We start from the raw sequence: 26,967 nt of genomic DNA, 5'->3' as shown, positions 1-26,967 counted from the left end.
ATCCTCATGGAGACAGGGAGGAGGGAAGGAGGTATGGGATGTGGAACAGTTGGAGGGTGGACTGGGAGGGGAATAAAATGTGGAGTTTAAGATAGATAGATAGATAGATAGATAGATAGATAGATAGATAGATAGACAGACAGACAGACAGACAGACAGACAGACAGGTAGGTAGATAGGTAGGGAGGTAGGGAGGTAGACAGACAGACAGACAGACAGACAGACAGACAGAGATACAAAGAAGATTGAAAAGAAACTCTGGCTGCTTTTCTAGAGGACCTTTCCATCACTCACACAGCAAGTCATAACCATGTTACTCTAGTTCCAGAGGATCCAACATACTGGCCTCTGAAGGTACCAGGCACACACATACTACAGAGTCATACATATAGAATATACATACCCATAAAAGAAAAGTGACAAAAAAATTAATTCAAGGAAAAATGAACATTAAAAAAAAAATTCATTTGTACTGGGTTCAAACAAGTTTGAAGTATTGTGTCAGATTAAAGAAAGCACATATAAACTCTAAATGTGGAAATTGCTAGCATCTCTGGTGAATAAACTGAAAGTGCTGGTGCAGCTATCATTAAAGGGTAAGTCAGTCAACACTGAAAGTTTCTAGTATCAATTGCAGAGGAACAAAAAGACACAGTCCAGAGACTACAAGGAAATATAGGCAGAGGGTCAGAGCTACAGCTTAAAATAAGATCAGAACACTTTGCACTGTCCTCTGTAACAGGCAAGGGAGTCAAAAGTCCTGTCAAGTGCACTGACGCATCAACAGACGGAGGAAGTGGTCTCCATTTCCTCTTACCACACCACCAGGACAGTAACAGACAAAACAAGACAGTTCTAAATAGCCCTGTGTAGTCCATAGTTTGGCCACCCCAGGCCCTCTGTGAACCACACTCTGGGAAACCAGAGCAAATGTCACAAGCTACTCACTGAACATAGCTAATGGAACACACCTTTAGCCCGGAGAAAGAAAGTGAATCAGAAAAACACCGTGTTCAAAAAGCAGAAACATAGTCTGAGCCATCACCTGCAGTGAAATACAGATGGGGTCAGGGGCTTCAACATCAGGGACCACTCAAGGGTGGGACCACTATCAACCCATGCTACTAGAGAAGGTGTGATTAGGAACTTGGCCCGTGTCAGATCCTCAGGAGGCCAAGGAAAGATCACCTAAAGGCATAAACAGAATTGGCCACACAGCTTTGGAAAGGCAGCTCAGCAACAAAGCTGTCATCTGCAAGTTGGGGAAGGAACATCTAGAGTTCAAACTGAAATTTGTATCATGCATGATCATGGCACTTGAGGAAATACAAACTAAAATACTTTGAGATTTTATATTATGCTAGGTCAGAATGGCATGTGTAAGGCTCAACACAAAAATAAATGAATGAATGAATGAATGAGAGAAATCTCAAAACTCAATGATACACCTTGAGGTCTTAGAAAAACTAAGGCCGTGAGATGTCTCAGCAGGTCTAGCAAGCCTGATGGCCTGAGTTCAAACTCCAGAATACACATCATAGAGGTAAAGAGCTGATGTCTCAGGATGTCTTCTGACCTCCACACGAGCTGTAGAAGGTGCTTATGCCCATGTATACACATATACAAGTGCACATAGACACTAAATAGAATGTAATTAAAAATTAAGTCATTTGCTAGTTGGAAAGAGGGGGAGGCAGAGAGGGAGGGAAAGAAAAGGAGAGGTGAAGACGGAAGAAAGGGAGAGAAGATACGCCAAATCCAACCCGAGTAGATAATACAGAGTTTGACAGACCCTTAGCTAACTAACCAAATTAGAGAAAACACAAATTTAAGAGAGAAAATTTTTAAATGAAAAGGTAGATAATACAATAGACATCAGTGAAATAAGATTAAGGCATAACTCAAAACACTATATTCTAAATTAGAAAACACATAAGCAGAGACAGTTCTAGACACATAGGAAGAGAACATAAACAATTAAAATAAACATCAGAAATATATAGTAAGTAATAAAAGTTAAACAATAAAAGTTTCCCAACTAAACAATCCCAAGTGCAGATGGATTCAAACCTGAATTCCACCAGGTTTTTTCATAGAACTTGCACTAGGGGCCCGCGCTGCGGTTAAGACACTTGCTGATCTTACAGAGGCCCCAGATTCCATTTCCAGGACTGACATTACAGCTCACTACTGTTTCTAACTGTAGTTAAGGGGATATCTCATGTCCGCTTCTGACTCCACAGCCACCAGAAACAGATGGCATACATACAGACAAGCAAGCAAATGAGCACAGCAATATCAACCAACCAGACCACCCAGAGCTCCCAGGAACGATACCATCCATGGAGGGACCCATGGCTCCAGCTGCATATGTAGCAGAAGATGGCCTTGTCAGGTATCAATGGAAGGAGAGGCCCTTGGTCCTGTGAAGGCTCGATGCCCCAGTGTAGGGGAAGGCCAGGGTGGGAAAGCGGGAATGGGTGGGTGGGTAGGGGAGCACCCTCATAGAAGCAGGAGAGAGGGAGGATGGGATAAGGGATTTCCAGAGGAGAAACCAGGAAAAAAGATAACATTTGAAATGCAGATATAATATCCAATAAAAAATAGATATGCACATAAAACAAAAACAAATATATTTTTTTGTTATATTTACGTAAGTGTTCATGAGTACAAGTACCTGAGGAGTCTGGAAATCAGAGGCATCTATCTGATCCCCTGGAACTAGAGTTAGAGGGAGGAAGTTCTGAGATGCCATGTGGATGTTGGGACTTGAACACACATCCTCTGCAAGAGCAGTATGTGCTCTAAACACTAAGCCATCTCTTCAGCCCTCATAAATCTAGGAAAAAAGCCAGAGAGAGAGAGACAGAGACAGGGGCAGAGCACATGTGTGTACCAATGCTCCTTAAAATTATCCATAGACCAGAGAGAGGAGAAATGCTATCAAAATCATTTTACAAAGCCAGTATTATACTTACACCAAAGCCAAACAAGGACGTGAAAAAAAAATTATTGAACAATCTCCATAGTGAACATGGATGCAGAATTTAAGTAAGTATTTATAAAAACAATGGTGCCCATTTTTTCTACTCTTATTCAATAAGACTAGATGTCTCAGTGCAATAAACCAAGAGAAATAAGATATGAAAATAGAAAAGGAAGAAGTCGGGCTGGCAAGATGGCTCAGCGGGTAAGAGCACCGACTGCTCTTCCGAAGGTCCTGAGTTCAAATCCCAGCAACCACATGGTGGCTCACAACCATCCATAATGAGATCTGACACCCTCTTCTGGTGTTTGAAGACAGCTACAGTGTACTTACATATAACAATAAATAAATCTTTAAAAAAAAAAGAAAAGGAAGAAGTCAAAGCACTCGTGCTAGCAAACAACACGCTTCTGCACAGAAGACTATACAGAAAGGGCAGAGAATGATCAACATCTTGAACAAAGTGAAAGCAGCAGCACACGAATGAGCAAACGCTCAGGAGCCTTTGCTTTTATCAATGATAAACAGAGTGCAAGGGAAGCCAGAAAAACAATCCCATTTGCAATGGCTTTAAAGAAAAATAAAAACTAAAAATAAACCTAACCAAGGAAGAGAAAGCGCTCTGCAATGAAAATGTCCAAACAAAGAAACTGAAGACACTGGAACACAAAAGACCTCCACATCGGCAGAACTCATAGTGTAAGATGCCACACCACCAAACGTAATCTACAGTTTTAATCCAACTTCCTTCAAATTCCAATGACACTCTTCACAAATGGGGGAAAAAAAAAATCAATCTTAAAATTCATATAGAACTTTACAAAAGATGACAAATAACCAAAGCAATCCTGAGCAAAAGGAACAAACAGAGAAATCTCAGGTCATACTACAAAGCTACAACTAAAACAGTACCATCCTTGCATAGCAATACACGTGTTTACACAGGGGATAAAAAAAAGAGGAGGGCTGAGCAGTGGTGGCGCATGCCTTTAATCCCAGCACTTGGGAGACAGAGGCAGGCAGATTTCTGAGTTCGAGGCCGGCCTGGTCTACAGAGTGAGTTCCAGGACAGCCAGGGCTACACAGAGAAACCCTGTCTCAAAACGAAAAAAAAAAAAAAAAGAGGACAAAAGAGGTCACGGACTTAAACTCACATCTCTCATCCTGCACACAAAAAGATTCAAAGTGAATCAAAATGCTGAAGTTCTGAAACACTATAAAATACAGCCACAGGCAAAGTCTTTCCCCATTAGCACATGAAATAATCTCAAGAACTGACAGACAGGATTATAAAAAGGTACAAAGCCTCTATACAGGAAAGGAAATAATCAAGTGAAGAGAGATCACACAGAAGCTTGGCCAGCTACACACTCACAAGATGCTTACTATGTAGACATAAAGAACTCAAAATATTGAACACATATACGAAAAAAATTAAAAATCAAACAAGCCCCAATCGGGCTTATGAGAACAGTTTACTAATGATGAAAGTACAGCCATAAACATGGAAGCTGTTAACAATCAGAGAAATACAATCAGGCATTTTCCAAGTGGCTAACTGAAGAGAGAAAAGGTAGGGAAACACAAGAACAAACTTCACGATCAAATGGGGAGAGGGCTATCTCACAAAAATAATTAACAAACCAAGGGGAAAAGATGAAATACACCCAAGAATCATTGCTACCAACCACTGCATTCTGTAGCTTTAAACAACGGTCCCTGTCTTCAGCATATTTTTTCATCTCCCTGTTTCGGAGATTTTCTGCTTCTTTCGCTTGAGTGGTAAGGACAGCTTTTTCTTCTAACCACTTCTTTCTATCAGCTTTATATTTCTCTTCAGAGTCCTTGGTAAAGATAATAAAGGTTATTTTCACATGGCAAAGGAGCTAAGTTTTAATAATATCTACATGTAACCCATCCAGTTCACCTTTTTAAAAACTATCAAACAAGTAGTTTTTTTGTTAAATAACAATATGAATTTACTTCAGTTTTAAAAAGAAACATTAACTGGGCTTGCTTTCACTTATAAACAGTATTTTCCTATGAAGTCCCTTCACCAACAAGCTTAAGATGATCTAAACAATTGACATTTCTATTACAGTGACTCAAATATTCCTAAATGCCATCACATAGTTCTGAAAATAAAACACAAAATGACCTATAATTTGTATAGTTTATGAAAGGAACATTCAGAATAGATGCTCAGAGAATACAGATTAAGTGATTTCAAACTGAATTCCATAGATCTAAGATTGTTTTCATGGCAATCTAATTTCAAACATTGAAAACCCAAAGAAAACCCAAAACAAAACAGCACTCGACATCAAACTTTGCAACATAGGAGATTACATTATCTCACAAAAATGCAAATACAACGAATAACAATCATAATATGGCTGATATACAACTGTTTGTCACAATAAATGGATAATTTGTTCCAGTTGCTTTTGGATTTTCACAGTGAAAAGGATATACTCTAAAGTATATAATTAATCATTATAAAGAAAAAGTAATTTTTCCTGTTATTTTTAGCAATTCAGGACACATTCCTTTAATCACAGCACTTCGGAGGCAGAGGCAGGTGGATGTCCGTGAGTTCCAGGAATGCCATAGCTCCAGAGAGAGACTGTTTCAAAAGGAAAAAAACAAAATGCAAAAAAAAAAAAAAAAAAAAAAAAAAAAAAAAAAAAAAAAAAAAAAAAAAAAAAAAAAAAAAAAAAAAAAAAAAAAAAAAAAAACTCAGATGTAAAACTAAGCATGGGGCCACACTCTCATAATCCTAGTATTTGGGGGGCAAAGATAGTCCAAGTATTTGGACTAGTATTTGGGGGGCAAAGATAGTCCTAGTATTTGGGGGGCAAAGATCAAAGTCCAAGGTCATCCTCGAGAGAGATATATATGTACATATATATGTGTATATAGCCTCTAGTAATTATTAAATACCATCAAAAAAGTATGTTTCCACAAATATTGTACTCTATAAGTATATTAAACCTGAACAAGAATACATAGAAATACAAAACAGATTTATTTTATATAGCATATTTTCATGTTTCATTGTTCAGATATTTAACACTACTCTAATTTGATAATCAAACTTGGAAAAAGTTAACAATAATTAAAGTCTCCCAATGGCTGTCTTCTCCAGAGCTTTATTTGCTAAGTAAAAAGTGGAGTAGAAAAATATATTCAAAGGTAGGAAAAGCAGTAGTTTAAAAATTCTATATACAGAGTCAGGGTGTGATCTTAGTAGGTAAAAATGCTAGCTTCAAAAGCCTTACACTCAAAGATAATCCTAGAACTTCTGCTTTAAAATATATATGGCGGCATACATCTGCAATCCCAGCACTCCTACGACCAAATGGGAGGCAGAGATATAATTATCCTGAACTTATGAACCAGCTGGCCTGGAAGATGCTGCTTAGCAGCATAAACAAGAGATTCTGTCAGCAACTCCTGAAAACTATCTTCTGACCTCCACATGTGAGCGCGCATGTGAGCATACACACGCACACACACAAGTCAATTACACATATAAAACATAAAGTTGAGGACACAATCAATGTGATTTCATTAGCTGATCATAAGTTATATCTTGGGAATTTTCCCCAGGGTATTCTTCAAAATGCACTGAAAGTTTTTTCCCTGTATTACTAATCCCCATGCATTATTTTACCCACAAAGTTAGTTATAAAATACAAAATGCTGAATTCTCTTCCCGGAAATACAATGGACCAGAAGATACAGAAAGCTTCGAGGAGGGAGGGAGAGGGAGAGAGGTGATACCTGCAGCTCGTCCTGAAGCTTTCTGAACTTCTTATTAAGCACTTCTATGTCATCCATGGGTTCTGTATTTAACCTTTGATTACTTCTAATTTCCAGATCTTTGAATTTTTCTTTCCATTTATCCAATTCTGATTTAAAGTACAGACAAATGTTATGATACATAGCAATATGACCAATCAAAAAGAAAGAAAGAGAAATCAGCAGAGCCAAAATACAGACCAAGATAGGACTAAGATTATTCCAACAACTGAACTTTAAGGAGTCTCACAAAATTCGTAAAGACTACTTTGTTTGTATGTATGTTTGTGCACCTATGTATATACGTATGTTCATCATATATGTGCATCCTATCTATGTATCACACATGAGCCTGGTATACAAGGAAGTCAGAAGGCATCAGATCCCTGGACCTGGAGTTACTGATGGTTTTAAGCTATCATGTGAGTACTGGCAACCAAATCTGGGTCCACTTTAAGAGCAAAAATGCTCTTAATCTCTGAACTGTCTCTCTAGCTGCTGTTACCAAATCCCCAGTGAACAGAAACTACGGGGACTTCTCATGAACCCAGAGATTATTTTTCTAAGTACAGAGTATAAATTTATTTCAATCTGAAATAACATGTAACAATTCTTTGTGGTTCTCAAAAAAAATAAAAATAAAATGAAAGTCAATGAAATTGGCTAGGAAAGTCTGACAACGTTCATCCACCAGGACAATTCAAGGGTTTACAGCGTCCTCTCATGCTGACAGAACACTATTGTGCAGTTGCAAACATGCCAGTCACCATCCCAAATGTCAGCCGTGTTTCCCAAATGTAGATAATGAGGTTAACTCAGCAAATGTACAAAATTATATGTAAAAAGTGTCCAAAATAAGTAGTACCCCCACCCCACCCCCAAAAAAGCCAGGCAGTGGTGGCGCACGCCTTTAATCCCAGCACTTGGGAGGCAGAGGCAGGCGGATTTCTGAGTTCAAGGCCAGCCAGGGCTACACAGAGAAACCCTGTCTCGAAAAAAAACAAAACAACAAAAAAAAAGTACATACATTCCTCCCCTTTTGTACTAGACTATAACTAGCTTAGTTATTAGCAAGTGTTATAATTTTGTACACAATAGAAAAATAAGTGATGTTGATAGAAATGGAATCAGTATCAGTGTGTACAAATAACAAATAAAAAATTAATGTTAAAAACTTGCAAGTACAAAAAAAAAAAATCAAAGCTTGCTTTTTCTTTACAGATTTCTTTTTTTAAATTTTCTGTGGATGAGTGTTTTGTCTGCATGTATGTATGTGTTCCATGTGCATGCCTGGGGTCCATTGAGATCAAAAGAGGTACTGGATCTCCTGGAACTGAAGTTGCAGATAGCTGATTGTAAGCCGCCACGTGGGTGCTGGGACCTGGACCTAGATCCCAACACAGCTACTCAAGCTCTTAATCACCAAGTCTTCTCTTCAGTCCCACCATGCACTTGTTTTTTCACGATATACAATTTTCTCAGAAAAAAATAATTTTCATCACAGTGGGAAAGGCAATTCAAGACTTATGAATTATTATAAATTACACTACTTTAGAGAAGGAAGAAATCAGGAAAATGAAGCTTTGAGATGCAGCTGCTCTGTACCTGCGGCTAGCCAGGCGGCTTCCTCTAACTTGGTCTCAAGCACCTGGTCCTGCTCTGCCTGAGTCTGCTCCTGCTCCACTAGTGTCAGTCGCATGCCTTCAATCAGCTTCTCCTTAACACTGAGATCTGAAGGTTTGAGAACAACATCACAACATCACAAACAACTCAAAACAGTTTGAAGAAGTTCTAAAAATGTGTTCACTGAAAATAAAACAGAAATAACCACTGAAATTTAAGGCTTAAAACAAAGGTATATCCAACACCAATGAAAGACTTTGTTAAATAGCAGTCTTCCCAATTACTGAACAGATTTAACACAATCGCTACTAAAATGACATGTTTTTATGTAGTAGTGGGCAGACTGATCCTAAAAAACATGTGGCAATGCCCAGCACCTAACAGAGCCAAAACAACTGCAGCCGAGACACATAAACGGGAGGACTCACATCTCAATCTCAATGCATCCCATCCCTTCTCTAATAGTGAGACAATACCATGAGGACAAGTACAACAAAAGTCAGAAATTGGAGACCAGAAAATAAACTTCTCACATTCGTAGCTTATATTTTCCAAAAAAGGTACAAAGATAATGAGATAAGGGAAAGAATAGGAAGGCCCCCTCCCAGCGCCCCAGGGATAACTGTAGAAGGGACTGGAAGGTCTTGTGCAGGACACCATGCATAAGACCTTTGCAAAACCAAATCAAAGCAAACCTCAGCACAGAGTGAAAGTGGGCAGAGTCCACACCTAGTTGAGAAGCTACTGGCAACTGCTGCCTGCCGGGAAAGGGAATGTTGGTTTTCTCTGAGGATAGTACCTGCTAAGTCAGACTTGCTCAGTAGAAGCCCATGCATCCAAACCATACAAAGGTAGCAAAAACTGACCTTGGAGGAAGGAAGGAAGGAGGAAAGGGAGGGAGGTGGAGGGTAGAGAAAGGGGAAGAGGGACAGGGTAAGGGAGAGGAGACCCAAAGTTGGGAGGGTTAGAAAAAGTGGGGTGGATCTGAGAATTGGGAGGACAGTGAATATGATCAAAACACATAGTATGAGATTCTCAAAGAACTAATAAAAATGTTTTTAAAAAGTACTGGCCATTAGCAAAGAATAAATATTACACTGAATAAGTATTACTTAATGTTTGTCTAATAATCATAATTTTAGGTTTGTAAGTTATTCAGCAGAATTAATCATTTCAACATTTTCAAAGAAAAATCTTAACTATTATTGTACTTAACTGTATTGAACAGTCAATTTAATTCTAGAACAAGAACTAGGTTCTGACCTTTGCACACTTTCTCATACTGTTGAACGGCTTCTTCCATTTTCTGATTACTTAACTGCTCCTAAAATATTAAGGAATATAGAAATCAATATTAACAGCTGCTAATAGTATGTGTTGGAACATGGGACAGGAAGGAGTTGGATGAGAATTCTGAGTGCTTGTGAGAACCCCCCCCCCAAAAAAAAAGAAAAAAGAAAAAAAAGGACAAAAATCTTGAGACTTCAGTTCCTTCAAAACCCGGAATTGTTCCTGGAATGTGTTTTGTGCTCCTCAAAGGTGTAGTGCATAGGAGTGACTTTACTTCAGTTTATTCATTATTACTTGCTGTTGTTATTCAATGAAACATTTAAACTATCCTTTATATACCTCTATTTAAAAACATGCTTTTGCCATGTGTGGCTTGTCCTTGAATATGTCTTGTGATTGCATACAATTGACCTCATGACAACTTTACCCGTGTGACCTTTCTTAATCCTGAGAATATAAACTGTCTGAGGCTCTGAGTAAAGTAGGCTATTGCATGAGACTTTAGTCTCATTCACTGGGTCCATTCTCCCAGATCCCACAGCCTTAGAATAGTGAATACATAGGTCTTACTAGGGCCTAGATGTGGTGGCACACACATTTAATCTTCATGAGTTCAAGGACAGCCAGCCAAGGCTATAATGAGACACAGTGAGACCCTGTCTGCGTTAGAAAAAGATTCAGAAAATGAGGTGAGTAAGATGGGTCAATGAGTACAGCACGGCCAAGCCTGGCAAGCCTGAGTTCCGTTCCTGGAACACAGAATGGAGGAAGAAAAGTCTCACAGGTCATCTGTGCTCTGATAGTCACACATGAAGTGGGGTATACATGTGCCATGACATGTGCGGACACACCTTTATTCATATAAACACAGGCACACATAAATAACGCAAATGGCTTCGACTAAAAGTACAGACAACAATCAAAAAGATTATACTTTTAATATCAGTTCTGTCATTTCACCTACTCAGAAATGTGTTCTCACATATCATAAAATGTAAAATCAAGGGAAATGGAAGTATAATGTATATTCATAATTTTCAAATCCCTGTTATGAAATACAAACTACTGAAAACATAAGAGCCCTCTATCAAAAAGCTGTTGTAAAGTTTGAGAAAAGAATCATGAGTCTTAAGGGGAAAGTTCAATAGGAACAGCAAGGCCTACAATTCTAGTTTTAACAGGCTAACTCTCTATTCTCATCACAATCTGTAGACCAGTGGTTCCCAACCTTTCTAATGCTGGGACCCTTTAATACAGTCCCTCATGTTATGGCAACTCCTACCATAATTATTTTTGTTGCTACTTCACAACTGTAACTTTGCTACTATTATGAATCACAATGTAAATATCTGTGTTTTCCCATGGTGTTGGGGGACCCCTGTGAAATAGTCATTCAACCATATGGGGTTGTGACCCACAGGTCTGAGAACTGCTGCTCTATAATCTGTTTTAGGATGGATCATTACAGATCAATCTGGACTATAATAACACTCTATCTGGACTTAATCAATCAATCAATCATATGGTAGTAGGGTCTGGTGGCTTGTGCCTATAATCATGACACCTGAGAAAAGATGGCACAAGCATTTGCCATGAGGTCAACACCAGTCTAGACTACAAAGTAACACCCTATCGCAAAGCAATAAAACACAATTTAATACAGTAGATAAATAAATAAATAATGCACTTTATCAGGCAATAGAATATTAGAGCAGAATGAAATGCAAGTATCATTAACAACATAACCACTACCTTAAGCTGCTGAATGGTTCGTTGTTTCATATCTAATTCCTGAGAATACTGGTTTTTCTTTTTCTCCAGTTCATTAATTTTAATCCTCAATAATTTCTCTTCATCACGCATTACAGATACCTACAAAGCATAATTTATAAAGCAAATTGAACACTGTGAGCACTTTTATTATTGTTTAAATTATATGGACATTTCTTCAAGGACCATGCCCTCAGTCTCATCAGAAAAGAACTAATACTGTTAAAGGTAATATATTACTAATTGAAGTTTAAGCTTTTTTTCCATTTCTGGTCTAAGCACGCTTTCCCTAACTCACTGGTCTTCCTTTCTCCATCTTTACAGCCCCCTTGCCCCAGCAAGTGGCTTCCTGTATTACATGGCCAGTCATATGGTCAACCTCCTTCTCAGTTAATCTCAAGCACTGTTACTTCGGCAGTTCCCCTCTTCTGTACACGGTAGTTGGCAAGATGTACAGCTTGCCTGCTAAGGGAAAGAAAGAAAAGGGAAGGGGATGGAAGGATTGGGGAGAGAAGGGCTGGACTCTGAAGATGCTTTCAGATTTTTATCTTTGAGACAGGGTTCCTCTGTGTAGTCCTGGCTGTCGTGGAACTTGTTCTGTAGACCAGGCTAGCCTTGAACTCAAGAGATGGACCTGCCTCCAGAATGCAGGGATTAAAGTTGTGTGTCACCACACCAAGCAAGATGTTTTCAATTTTCATCAGAAGATACAGGGGTGGGGAGATACTGAGCAAAGGAAAACTAAAGGGCAAGAAAATAATTGGTCACATGTATTACCTCCAAGGAAAATTAAAGAAATGGGATAGATTTTTCCCCTCCCTAAAGATTTCTTTATATGTTTCACACTTTGGAATTGTGTAATTAAGTTTCCTTTTTTGAAATTATGTTAGTCTATAGCCATACCACCCTGAAGGTGGCAAACACCTAAATTAAATTACAACGAAAATATAAGTCACTCTGCCTATCCTAAATATTAACTTCAAACAAAGTACTTTCTGTTTTTCTTAGAGAAACATGAATTTTATACTTTTTAAAGACTCTAGAACTACATGTAAAGCATACAATATGAATTTTATTCTTTTTTAAAAAAAACTTCTAGTCCTCTAAAGCACATACATTCTGTACATACACACCTTCGGCAAGCGGGGGTCATTTCCAAAGCTATTACTCACATATTACTACACATATGTAATACTCACATATTTTGTTTCATGCTAATTTCATTTTATTTGAGTTAGCTTCATTTTCTTTTGTAAAACATTAGCACTCATCATTTTAGAGAAAAACTCAAGTTCACAGATGTCCTGTTTAATCCTAAAATCTACCCGTAACCTTGAACCTAGAGAACACCTATTTGCACCCCATGGCCCACACAGCTGTCCTCTGACTCACCTCCCTCTGCACCTGCTCAATCTGCTTTTTGGCATCAGTGAACTTCTCTTTTAGCTCAGCACAGTCTTCTTCCTTCCTCTGAAGGTCTGCTTTGAGATTCTGAGTAAGACCAGAGTTTGCTGCAAGCTCCTCTTTCAGTCTAAAACGAAGAAAGGAATCACAAACTGCTTGTGTATGGTGAGGCACCATTGGCTGCTTAGGATCACTGAGAAATGGCAACATGTGTCTCAGAACTACATCTTTTTACAACATAAAACATGTAAACTCGCAATGAGTGCTTCAGGAGGTATCATGGGGAGTCAGAGGAATTGTATGTGAAATTTTTTTGCATGTAACTGTTGTTTCTAAAGAAAGTTCAAGTGTTTCTCTCATTTTTTATATATATATATATATATATATATATACTATTTCTACCAAATTAATTGATATCCATCTAATTGTACAAAAGTTACGTAGAAAAATGAAAGCTTGGAACCCGCAAAATTACTTAGTGAACAGAGGCGCTTGCTGCTAAACCTCATAACCTAAGTCCAATTCCTGGGGCCTACATGTTACAGGAAATGAACAGAGTCCCACAAGTTGTTCTTTAACCCCCACATACATGCGGGTATGCACAAACACACAATATGAAATGTTTAATTTAAATAAGACTTAGCTCACTTTTCTATCTCTCGTCTGCTAACTTCACTTTCTTCTTCCTTTGACTGAAGTAACTGTTTTGCATCATGCAAATCATTCTCCAACTGTATGATTTCTTCTCTGAACTTGACTTCTTTTGCACTTAAATCTTTGCTGCTTTTGATGTGGTCCTGGTGCTTTGCTTCAAATTCCTTTAGACTTGCTTCCAGCTTTAAGATGGCAGATTCCTTCTCTAAAATGCTTTGCTCTAACTCAACTAAGCGCTTACACTCATCTTTCTGGGTCTCTACTAACACTTCAAGGTCCTTTATTTTAGCCTTATAGCAGATAAGATCCTGGGAAAGCTCTGAAACAGCTCGCTCTTTTCCTGCTACAAGCTGTACTTGAACATCGAGACTGACACTTTTTTCTCGCAGCTCTTCTCTGAGCTGCTGGATAAGACTGTCTTTCTCCTTCAGCTGGAGATCTCTATTCTTACCCTCACTCTCCTGTGCTCGGAGTTCACTGTTCTCATCCCTATATCCTTTTACTTCTACCTGTAATTTTTCAATTTGTTCTTCTAGTCCCTGAATCTGATGAGACTTTTTGGAGGAAGCCTTCACAATCTCTTTACATTCTTCCCAGATGGCTTCAATACTAGAGTGGAAGGAACTTTCCCTGCTGAGCTCCTGAATGTGAAATTCTTCAACCCATGTGCTTGATAAGTCACTACCTGGAAGCTGCTGTGATGTGTTCAGCAAATTATCCCCTTTAGCACCACTTGATAGATCCTGGAGATTGAGTACATCTATTTTTGAAATATGAGAAGGTGAATCAAGCAACCGCAGTTCATCTATTTTTGTTTGCATTCGTTTTATCTGTGAAACATTGCTCTGGATACTCCTTGTAGCAGTCTCCACCTCCTGTGACAATTTCAGGATCCTGTCCTCCTGCTCCTGGTTCACAGCTTTCTGTGTTTGTAGCTCAGCAACTGCAGTGTCCAAACTGGCCTGGACTTGCTCTACCTCTGCCTTCAGGGAAGAGTTCTTTTCTTCAAAGAAACAAAGTTGCTGCTGTAAACTCACAACCTGTTTATTTAATTCTGCTTTTTCCTCCTTTTCATTTCTGAGTTCATTCTCACCAATAATTAAAAGTCTTTTTAGCTCTTCATTCTTTTCCTGCAAAACTCTATTGCGTTGCACATCTTCTGAAACAGACTGTTGTATTTCTTCCCTTTTGTTTTGATCTTCAGTGATGGGTGGACTAACGAGTATAAGCCCTTTAAGAGAACAGTGGTACTGTTATTAATCTAGCAAAAAATGTCTAAGTAAAACTTGCGTATAAACCAACATTCACACACCAGAAACACACTTCTGATGAAAAACTGAAATGAACTTTAAAAAAGAAAATAAACAGAACTTTTATATAAAAAGTATAGTTCTATGTCAGAGTTGACAAAAAAGGTCTAAAAAAGTGATGGCTACTACTTCTGATCTGATCATTTCCAATATTTATTATTTAACTTTAATCCCAGATATTTATCTAACATTATGAGAAAGGGAATTACAGTGAAATTCTAGCAACCAACTACGTCCTGAAGAACAGCAGCCCCATCTTTCACCGACTAAACTGTTAAATTCTAATTGTTTCCTCAGGTGGAGAAAGGAGCCAGTGCTGTGGCTCAGGTGCTGTAGGGAAAAAGACCAAGGTAAGCACAGTGCTTCAGAGATAGGACAGCTGTTAGCAGACTCAATGCAGAAGGCCTCAGCTAACTAAGCAGGAATGCAATGTTCATAGGATTAATGTCTACATTTCTAGGACAGAGAACTGCTTTCCTGGCCCTTACTCAGAGACTGGTGCTAACAGGCTCCAATGATTCAGTTGAAATGCTTGCCACGTAAGAAGGAAAGTCTAAGATTGAACCCCAGAACCCACATGAGAAAAGCTGAGTGTGACAGCACACATCTGAAATCCCAGCATTAGGAAGACTTACAAAAGAGGGTGTCTGGGGCTCGGTGATTGTGAGTCTAGCCTAATCAATGAGTCTTCTCTCCTTACCTTGCTCTGTTCAGCATTTGCCAGAGCAGGAACTCAGACCAAGATCTATCTATCTCATTTACTATGGATTAACTTAAAAGCTCACTAGATACACTTTTAATTACTAAAATAAGTTTAAATTTGTAATATCTTGAGCTGGGTAGATGGGTCAATGATAAAAGCGTTTCTTCGAGAAGTTACGTTTCTGGTGCCCAGATGGTGGATCACAACCATCTGAAACTGCTGCTTCAGGAGATCTATTGCCTTCTTCTGATCACTAAGGGCACCAGGTACACATACGGTACACATAAATATATGCAGGAATGCTCATAGACATAAAAATAAATACATTTATTTTTTAAAACATAATTTATGTTCACTTTTTAACCTAAAAGAGGAGGCAGAACTTTTGCATTGCCTCATTTGGCATTGGCAGCCTCTCCATATTTCTTTTTATTTGGTTTTACTGTGCTGTTGACAGTTTGACATGGAGCTGAGGAAGGCCACAAGCACACACAACATCCAGCTGCTCTTAATTCCTCTTTCTTAAAAGCTGCTGAGCAGATTTTCAAAGTTTTCCTACATTTGCAATTGACACTTTGTTAATCATTTCTTAGTTTACTTTAAAGAGACTAGCACTCTACAATTTTAAGGATTTGCCCTTTTTCTTTTAACAAATTTGACCATTTTTTAAGTACTTCAAAAAAGTTTTCAATTTACAATAGTGCTTTTTCAAGAGACTTTCTTCTAGCATTTTAATTACATTAGAAGTCCAGGTTTGTTAGAAATATTTGGCCCAAGATCTGTCAATTATCCTCTATTGGTCCAAATGCATAAAAACTGAAGAGTGAAAAAAAGAATGAGAACAGATTTTGGCAAAACCACAACCTTTTTATGAAAGTGACTTCTACCTATTAAAAGCACAGAATGAAATATGAGGCAGAGAGTGATAGAAGCTCAGCATTTAATCATCTTGCTGATTAAATATAGGACACTTTTACATCCATCTACTCCCTGACAGATTAGAAGGTGTTAACATGTTAACTCATGGTGGTTAGGCTTTCCTAATGCCTGCTTTTGGTCAGGTCAAATACTGCTTATGAGGTACTCCTGCAGGGAGCTAAAGAGCCAGTACCTTTCTTTGCTGGTGGCTCACCAAGCTGAAGTCCATCTTCATTTAACCTTTTCCTTTCAGAATGTGTCTGGGCTCTACTGTTCTTGGGCATTTCACTTGTTTCATTACAAGTTGATTTATTGCTGATTAAAGATGTATCAACCTAAAACAAAATAATTCAATATGTTCTCATGCAGAAAGCTACAAACAAGGACCTACCCACATTACGTCTCATCAGTCTGCTCTCAAATTCTGAAATACTTTGCACGCTGTTTACATCTGACCCTAAAATAACTGGTGCCTCTGGCAGCAGAAAGCATTTAGACAGATATCACTACAGTCACCCTGAAAACATACTGTGCTTCAGCAGTAATGAGAAGCCTTATGTTGCCAACTACTCAGGAGAATGACGTGGGATGACGGTTCCAGCATATAAGCTCAAGACCAGCTGATATACACAGTGATAGCCTGGCTTTAAAAAATCCTAAACTTAAAACTAAAATAAAGAACAAAGTGTGCTTTGAAATAGAATACTGACAAAGTATCACATACATATTTGCATTAATCTAGTTCCAATAACCTACCATAGTAAACAGTAGGTGTGGATTGTGCCTGAAGGAAATCACTTTTGCTTTCTCATGCTGATGCCCTTACCGTATTAACATGAGTTATTTCCCTCAGGACAGATTCATAAGTCAGAAAAATAGAATAACATATAAACTATTTAAAGAACAGACATCTGTGCAGAGTAATACAGAGAGCTAGCCCTGCCCAACTATCAAAATATTAAGGCCCATCCAGCCAGGATGATGCCTCAGTGGCAGGGTGTTTGCCACTATAATGTATGAGGTTCTGGGTTGTAGACTTAAAATATAACAATATACCATGTTCAGATTAATTCAGAGAATAGTAAATGATACTGAATATACCTTTCTGTCAAAATACAAAGAGGTCTGATCAGAAACCATGAGATAATCCTGCATGTTATAATTATTAAAAAACATAGTGTTTCGACTCCATGTACATTTGTGCACCACAGGACTAACTAGTGCTGGCAAAGGTCAGCAGAAAGTATCACATCTCCTGGAAGTGGAGCTATGGATAGTTGTGAGCTGTCATACGGGTACTGGGCAGCAAGCTGGGGCCTTCTGCAAGAATAAGTGGTCTTTACCACTAAGCCAACATTCCAGACCCCTAGAAAAGCATTTTAAACAAAGCAGGCACACCTGGCTTATAGTTTACTCAATATGTTATAGTATTATTCTGCTTTACATTCCTATAACAGAAAATAATTTAAAGATGTTCTAATTAAAAAAATCTAAAAAAGGATTCAGACTAGCAAGATAGCTAAGCAAACTCTTGTCATAAGCCTGACAGTCTGAGTTTGATCTCTCAGGCCCATGGTAGAGGAGCAGAACGGACTCCTCCTGTACGTTGACTCTGACCTCTGCAGTTACATCTTGGCAGACAACATGCCCATGCTATATTAAGAATTAAAGGACAAGTGTATAATCCTCACCTAAACCATCTGAACTGGAAATTTGTATTTATGAGATGCTAAAAATCATCAAAGACTCTCAAGGTCATAGTATATAACTTTCTAAAGAAAACATACTTGTAATAAACACATGAAAACCAGCAATTTTATTTTATTTAATTTCATGTTTTGGACCAATGACTGAGTACCAATCACCATTATCTAAATGTATCCAAATCCCTATATCTTCAGAATCCCTTCCAACCAGCCCAGGTTAAAACCTACAGTATGCTGGCTAGTTTTTAATGTCAACTTAATATATGCTATACTCATTTTGGAAGAGCAAGTTCAACTGAGATAATGTCCCTACAGACTGTTCACTGGGCAAGTCTGTGAGGCATTTCCTTGATTAATGATTGATGCAATAGGGCCTATCTCAAAGCAGCTGTTGACACCATCTCTTGGCAGGTGATCCTGGGTTGTATAAGGAATCAGCCTGAGGAAGCCACTAAGCAGCAAGCCAATAAGCAACACTCCTCCATGGATTCTGCATCAGTTCCTGCCTCCCGATTCCTGTCCTCACTTCCTTTGGTGATAGACTATAATGTGAAAATTAATTCTTTCCTCCCCATGTTGCTGTTGGTCATGGTGTTTTATCACACCAACAGAAACCCTAAGACAGCCAGTGCTTATGTATTATCAGTCTCCTTCTCATACAGAGTACAGTCAGCATATTCAAGATACCATGTTTAAAGCAGTCGAATGCCCTCTTTTACATTTTCAACAGTTTAGATCTGTGCAACTAAATAAACTGAACTCAGTGGCAGGATAAAGTGATTCTCCTTTCTTATGTAAATTACTTTGGGATGCATATGCAATTTTAAAATATCTCAGTCTGAACCAAAATATAAACATCACTATCTAATTAAAAAGACACTTTATAAAGTTAAATTCTTAAAATACTTTAAAATGTGTTTTTCATACATTAGACTCTGAAATGTATTGACAGTGCAACTCCTTTAAACTCCACAACTCTTAAATGCTCTAGTCTATAACCTTTATGCTTTCAGAGGCAGCAACTCACTACGTAGAAGAGGCTGGCCTCGAACTCAAGAGACCAGCCTTCTTTGCCTTCTCAAATGGAGCTAAAGGAATAGACCCCACAGACCAGCATATAGAACTATTCCATTAAAAAGAAAATGACAGTGATTGGAAAATATATTTGGAGAAAACTAGAATGTAAATATGATGCAGCATTAGAATACTTTTAATTTTTAAACAAAAATAACCAATAGCAACACATTATCTAGTATGATCTATTTTTTATTATTGCTTTTACAGGTGAAAGGCTGGAGAATCTTAGAATTTAAAATGAGGGCATTTAATACAAATGTATGGTGTATAACCTTTACCTAAAAGGACATGGAGGGCCACTGTAGCCAGCCAGAAATATAAAATAGCCATTTCCAGGAACCCAGAGCCTCACGGCTCTGGTTCCTGATACCTGCCCCTCCTGGCTGATCTGCAATGAGGGTGGAACTAGGAATGAAGGTCTAGTGGTTTATGAGACTCTCCACCCTGCAGACCGATAGATGAAGATTGCATTCCTAGAATGAACGTGTTCCCCTCCCTAACTGAATACCTTGGGTCAGGTCCCTCTGAAATTTTCCACTGTTTTTATGTTGTTTCCCTGGTAACTCTCTCTCTGCCCCCAGCTTCCCTTAAATACCCTAAACTTCTTGTGTTCCAGGTCGAACTCCTCTGACTGGCAAGGCCATGAGATCAACCCCGGTACCAGCATCCCCAATAAACCTCATGTGATTGCAGCAAGTTCGGTCTCTCGAGTCAATGGGTGGTCGCGTCATCCCGAGACTTGAGTAAGGATCTCCCCAGTTCTGGGGGTCTTTCACAGGCAGGGTCTCAGATAGCCTAGGCTAACTTAAAATTATTGGGTCTCCCTCCTTCACCTTCCAAGTACTGGAATTATAAGCATGTACCACCATACCTCACACAATATTACATTTGCTTTAAATGAATGTTAGTGGGGCATGAGGGTTCATATTTTTAATCCTAGCATGAGAGAGACTAAGCCAAGAGGGCTGCCATAAGTCTGAGGTCAACCTAGGCCACCACTATGAGGTCCTGACTTTACAAACTAGATAGATGGCTTTATAAAATTTTAGAGAGGTGTGTGTGTGTGTGTGTGTATGTGTGTGTGTGTGTGTGTGTGTGCACATGCATAAAGAAAAGAGAACCAATACAATAGATTAGTTAAGAAGAAGCCAGATACCCAAACCAGGCTTCCTGGGTTTATAAATCTTTGCTCTTTGACCTCCAACTATGTCATCGTACACCAAGTCATTTAGCTCTAGAAAAAAAAAAAAAAGACGCAATGGTACAAGCCTCTCTTTCAGTACTTGGAAGGTGAAGAAAAGAAGACATAATGTCCAGGTCCTGGGCTACATGGGAAACTGGAGAGCACTTTGAGATGTAGAAGATCCAATCTCAAAGGAACAAGCAATAAACATAACCATATCATGAACTGTTGATATTTAAATGAGTTAATAAAAAAAAACAGCTAAGAATGCCTGGGAAAGTATATATACATGTATATGTATACATATGTACATATGTACATATACATACACACACACATATGTCATCTTCTGTTCTTTCCTTTTTCCTCTTTAATAGAAGAAACATTACATGAGGACTTTATTTTCAATTTTAGATCATTAATATCATTTTAAACTATAACTACTTTCAGTACTAGAAAAATAAAATTTTGTAAACTCACTGTAATGTCTAAAAAGTACAGTTTTGACTATTTCTCCAAATATTAGTCACATCTGATCATATCTTTCTTAGAATATTTTGCTATTTAACAGTATAAGTAAGTTAAATTCATAAGGCAGACAAGAAAAGTGGCAAGTTCTTAGCATTAAACTCACTCTAGGTCCACACATACCTAGATCTCGTTTTTGGACCTTTAAGTATCAAATTTACCTAGACCCAGCATTGGAAACTATCTGACCTGAAGTTAACAAGCTCTGTCAGTCAAGCAGAAACAGCCTCTGGTCAGTCTGTACAAAGCTCAGTCCATCCCATATTTAAAAACATGATGCAATTTGATAAACACTAGTTAATGCATCAAATCAATATAACATACAACTAATATAATCTAGTATGTTGTGACAGAATTAAGTCCTAGATTATCCAATAAGACCAAAGATGCAATCCCATTTTTAGAATATTTTAAAGAATGGAAGTTCTACATATGCATAAATCAGAAGATTTGAAGCAACTTTCTATTGACCATCACTGAAAAGTAGTATACAGGTGAAGCCAGTGCTGAGTAGTTGCTTATACAGTTACTTTTATTTGCAATTGTGTGTGTGTGTCAGTGAGCGAGGGGTGCGTGTGTATGTATGCACGTGCACATAAGTGCAGGTGCCCTCTGAAGCCAGATGTTCTGAGTCCCTCTGGAACTTAAGTTATGTGCAATCTGTGAGCCATCAGATGGAGGTCCTAGCAATTTAATGTGGCTCATTCTGAACTACTGGACCCATCTCTCCAGACCCAACTCTGCATTCTTTACAATAACTTCATTTATAGCACTTTTCAAGACGATTTTAAAATAAGTATACAGACATAATTCATTCTACTTTATTTACTCATTATATTCTTACCAAGACAAAGTAAAATTTAAATTACCTTACTTGATGTCTTGAGTGCCTGAACCAAAGAGTCTGTAAAGATAATGAATATTAATAAGAAAAATCTATGCATCTAAAAACGAAAAGTACCCTGAGTGAAGCACAGCTATTAAATTACATTAAATTCAGAAAAAGAATTTTGTCAGTGATAATATTAAACTATAAGATGATGCTTCAGAAAAAGTCACTTTGAAAATTTGGAGTAAACTAACAAGCACATGCTAAACTATAGAAACAAGGCGACACAAAACAAACAGGTAGCCCTGACTGGTCTATGTCACAAGGCACCACTGACTTGTTGTCTTCTCCCTCTCACAGTAAAGGGTGGAGCGCCTCGCCTCTCTTAAAACCCAAATGCCACTATGAGTGCATTTGATCCTTAAAGATCAAACACAGTATCAATTCAAAAGACTGTTTTAAACCTTTCCACAGACATTATCCTACCCTCAACTATTCTATTTAAAGGTTTCATAAAAAGTATAATTAAACAAATTTAACTTTATAATTTTCTTTATGATTTCTTATAAAGACTATTGTTTTATTTCTGGATGGCTTCTCTGTTTATTTGCTCTCAATTTGAGAGGTCTTTTCTAATAGTAAACACTACTTTAATTATTTTATTTGTGTGTGTACACACATACCTGCATGTGTGGGTCATGTACACATGTGTACTTGTAGAGGACAGAGGTCAACCTCAAATGTCCTTCCTTAGGCATTGTCCACCTTGCTCCTTTTGAGCCACTGTCTCTGAGTTTGTGCTTAATTAAGCAAGGCTGGCTAGTCAGCAATTCCCAAGACCCATATCTGTCCATGTCCCTAGCACTGTGATTACAAATACATGCCACCATGTCCAGCTTGTTTTATATAGTCTGGGGACTCAAACTCAGGTCTTACTACACAGCAACCAACTTTATTGAGCCATCTGCCCAGTCCTAAAAAATATGTACAGTAGTAAATCAAAAAACAAATGGTAAATATATTGCACTTTGTTATGTAGCTTAAAGCATTTTCTGATCACTATAGTTAAAAAGTTGCACAAATCCCTATACTCACCAACAACAGTTTTTATGTATGCATAAAATCCCAAATAAGAGTAAAATACATGCACTTACCACTCTCTCTAATTTTTAGCTCTTCTTGGGCTTTAATTAATTCTTCTTTAGTTTCAGCTAATTCTGCTTTAACTTGATTAAACTTTAGTTGCAAACAGGCAATAGCTTCCTGGGGATCAACAAGAGATGTGATATACAAATGAGCAAGTTCGGCCTGTTTCTTAATATCAGTGACATCATCTTGAAGAGAATCAAAAATATCTTCAACTCCTACATAATTATGAGCTTCCTAGAAATAACAAAAACCACATGTCTAACATTAACAGTGGACTTCACTACATGCGGGCATACCTTAAAGATTCTTTAAATTACACGACCCACTTCCCCACCCCCACAATTACACAAAATTTTAATATTCATTTTTTAAAATACAGAATATGAAGCTTATTTCTTCCTAAATATATCAAAAATCTTATTATTTCATTACAGAACAATTTGATCATCTAGTTCCAGTATGCCTCCAATCACATATGGAAGCTGTACTGGTTAATTTTGTGTCAACTTGACACAGGCTGGAATTATCACAGAAAAAGGAGCTTCAGTTGAGGAAATGCCTCCATGAGATCCAGCTGTGGGACATTTTCTCAATTAGTGATCAAGGAGGGAGGGCCCATTGTGGGTGGTGCCATCTATGGGCTGGTAGTCCTGGGTTCTATAAGAAAGCAAGCTGAGCAAGCCAGGGGAAGCAAGCCAGTAAGTAACATCCCTCCATGGCCTCTCCATCAGCTCCTGCTTCCTGACCTGCTTGAGTTCCAGTCTTGACTTCCTTAGGTGATGAACAGCAGCGTGGAAGTGTAAGCTGAATAAACCCTTTCCTCCCCAACTTGCTTCTTGGACATGATGTGTGTGCAGGAATAGAAACCCCGACTAAGACAAAAGTTTATGTGGCATTCCTCCATTTCATATATAAGTCCACATCCCAAACAATGTTCACATTACACCATGATGCATTGACAGAGCCTGGAGCCCTGTGGCCATGGCATCCAGTGGTTGAGAAACAAAGCACAGTACACACTCAGAGAGAATTCCAACAATTCCTTGCAAATGCCCTCATTAGCTTCAGTGGGAGCAGCAAGACTCATCAACTTTCCATGAGTTATTTCCCAACAAGCGTAAGCCTCTTCATACACTAGTGTTTCTCACTTGAGGAACAATTAGGTACAGGCCCTTACAGGCTCCTTCACATCTCTAACATCTCGTCATAAATTTTAAGACATTTCTGAAAGGAGTATTCTGTAAGCCAACAAAAATGACTGTTACTGCCCACAAACAATAGTGACTCAAGAAAAAACAAAATGAAAACAAATGCCACCAAAAGGTAAGTTTTTCTAAAACCAGAAGTTATTTGTGCATATAGCAAGGCGACACACTGCTGTCATCTCAGTACTCATGAAGCCAGGGCAGGAAAAATGGAGTTCCAGACCAGCCTGGGCTATATACTGAAGGTCTGTCTCAGAAACACAATCCAAAAATTCTACCTATTTACCTATAAATTTCCAATTAATATATGCCTTGTTATAATAAAGCCATAAAGTACTGTTTTAAACACTAATATTTCATAACATTAGCATTTCTCATCATTGATGTGGGGTATTAAATCCTGGTACCAAAAGCCTTATTATTTTTAATATTTTCATTGGCATACTTTAGTTTCAAGTTCTACGTCAGAAATTCTATTTGTTGGTTCATCTTGACTGTCACACTTTCCAACCAAATCTCTGAAGATTGCCAAGCGACGTTCAGCGTCCTCTTCTAATATCTCTCGTTCATGAAGAAGTGTCTCTCTTTAAAACATAAATTAATTCCATTAAGAGAGCAATTTAATCATATGTAATATCTATTTGTATACAGTAATCACTTTCAAAAATCGCAATACAAATTAAAAAATAGCTATTAAATAAATAAATAAATCTCAATTCTTGCCAGGTCATGAAGAAATAACTTACTTAAAATCAGCTTCCCGTTGGCTCCAATACTGAGTGAATTCCTGTGTAACTTCTTCTCGGATTTTAAATTCCAATGTTAACTTTTCTTTTTTTTCATTTATTAGTCTTTTTTTCAAGTTTTCTATTAAATCCAATAGTTTCTAAAATAAGCACATATAATTTATAGTCAATTATAATTGTATTCTTTTTAATGCTACTAATAATCTAGCAGAAAATTATACAACTATTTAGAGTCCTTAACCTGAAAAACCAAGTATGACTCTCCACATTTTAGAAACAAACCTATACAAAAAGAATATTCATCTTAAAGACAGATCTGTTTTTAAACATGTTTAAAGATGTCTCACTGTCTAGCAAACAAACATGTGCTGCAAAACTCAGAACCCTTATTTCCCACTAAGAACTGTTCAGTAGTTACATTTTCTCATTTGATCCACACAACTCCATGAGTCTGATAGCACCACATTTCATAAGCAGAGAACATAAGGACCCAATCTATAAGAAATGGTAAAGGCTGGGTTAAAATGTCCTATTCACTGAGCATGGTAACTCATGACTTTAATCCCAGCACTCAGAAGGAAGGGGCGGGTGATCTGTGAATTCCAGGCCAGCCTGGGCTACATAGTGAGACTGTATATAAAAATAGAAAAAGTGTTCTGTTAGGAAAAGGACTATGACCCAGAAGATAACATTCGTGCTATGCAAGCATGAGGACAAGACTTCAGACCCCACCCCCACCCCCCACATACACACCCCCACCCGCGCGCGCGCACACACACACACACACACACACACACACACACACACACACAACTAGTACAAAGCCAGATGTAGTAGTACACATTTCAAAGCCCAAGGATCTAGAGATCTAGTGAGCCTGGTTTATGCAACAGCAGTGGACTCAAGAGCTTGTCTCAAAAGAAAGTAGAAGGCAAGGACCAACACCTGAGGTTGTCCTCTATCTCCACATGAGCACCATGGCACAAGTGTGCTCGCTCTCTCTTTCTCTTTCTCTCTCTCTCTCTCGCTCTCTCTCTCTCTCTCTCTCTCCCACACACACACACACACACACACACACACACCTCACACTTATTCCTGACACACACACAAAAAGGGCATCAAGAATGAGTCCTAACTTCAAAACAAATAAGCAAAGCTAAGTTCTGAATGCTACCTTGTTCTTGTGAACGCTGAGGCCTCTGCATTCCTCTAGCAGCTTATCGCTATCTTCATCTGTAAGTTCAGTGTCCATAATTTGTGTTCCTTCATTTTCTTCTAAGTCCTCAACCAAATCTTCATTTTCAACCACATCTTCTAAACTATTTTCCCATGAAACAGTTTTTCTTTTTACATTTAGTATTTTATTATCCAAGTTAGTGTCTAGTGATACATCTTGTAAAGATTTGATAGACCCAAAAGAATTCTCTTGAGAAGAACTTAAAGTATCCGGAACATAGACCTGTTAAAACATCCAACATGGCTTTTTATAAGAGAAAAGGAAAAAAACTTTTTTCATTGAAGTAATGTCTTGAGAGTTTCTCACGGGATAGCATCAGCCTGCCTGGAACTCACCTGCCTCTGCCTGCCAGTGCTAAGGTTAAAGGTGTGAGCCACTACCCCAGTCTAACTTTGTAAAGTAAGTCAAATGACAATTTAAATACTAAAGATATGCAAACGTTTAAAAAAGGAATTAGCATGGCCAAATGAACCTTAGGGTAAGAACTACTTACAGAATTTCTACTTTGCATGAAATCTGTAGGTAGACTTGTCTTTCTAGGATCTCTGTATTGTCTCTGGCAAAGATGGCCATCATAAGGCATATGAGGGGCAGAGTGGACAAAACCATGAATCTATAGTCAGTTTATCATTAATACATAATAGTAAATGTCATTTTGCTCGTTTTAGGAACAAAGTTCAAGTTTTTCCTTTCTTCTAGTTAATTCAACAATTACAATTTTATTTACCAAATACATTCTAGTCTTAGAGTAACAGACACAAAATATTCCTTATTTCACAGAACCATTACCCAGGCATGGTGGCACATCCCTGTAGTTTCACACTGAAGAAGCAAAGGCAGGGGGG

General features: G+C 38.1%; 1 protein-coding gene across 3 annotated transcripts in view; it reads right to left on the bottom strand.

The window, feature by feature from the left end:
• The window catches only part of Kif20b (kinesin family member 20B), a 56,074-nt gene that overhangs the window by 13,151 nt on the left and 15,956 nt on the right, over window positions 1–26,967 (bottom strand). For 2 of the 3 annotated variants that reach the window (XM_031390150.1, XM_031390151.1), the window contains exons 13-25: window positions 26,060–26,344; window positions 24,886–25,025; window positions 24,585–24,723; window positions 22,940–23,168; window positions 21,826–21,860; window positions 16,656–16,797; window positions 13,526–14,762; window positions 12,866–13,004; window positions 11,456–11,575; window positions 9,677–9,737; window positions 8,396–8,521; window positions 6,773–6,900; window positions 4,675–4,830 (exon numbers count right to left, since the gene is read on the bottom strand). In XM_031390150.1, the coding sequence (XP_031246010.1) occupies window positions 4,675–4,830; window positions 6,773–6,900; window positions 8,396–8,521; window positions 9,677–9,737; window positions 11,456–11,575; window positions 12,866–13,004; window positions 13,526–14,762; window positions 16,656–16,797; window positions 21,826–21,860; window positions 22,940–23,168; window positions 24,585–24,723; window positions 24,886–25,025; window positions 26,060–26,344 (2,937 nt within the window). The remainder of the gene's footprint in view (window positions 1–4,674; window positions 4,831–6,772; window positions 6,901–8,395; window positions 8,522–9,676; window positions 9,738–11,455; window positions 11,576–12,865; window positions 13,005–13,525; window positions 14,763–16,655; window positions 16,798–21,825; window positions 21,861–22,939; window positions 23,169–24,584; window positions 24,724–24,885; window positions 25,026–26,059; window positions 26,345–26,967) is intronic. The other variant, XM_031390152.1, reaches the window with a different exon arrangement.

Source organism: Mastomys coucha, unplaced genomic scaffold (assembly GCF_008632895.1).
Source record: "Mastomys coucha isolate ucsf_1 unplaced genomic scaffold, UCSF_Mcou_1 pScaffold21, whole genome shotgun sequence".
NCBI classification, from domain to species: Eukaryota; Metazoa; Chordata; class Mammalia; order Rodentia; family Muridae; genus Mastomys; species Mastomys coucha.
The sequence above is the reverse complement of the archived record's forward strand: the minus strand, read 5'-3'. Positions and strand labels throughout refer to the sequence as shown.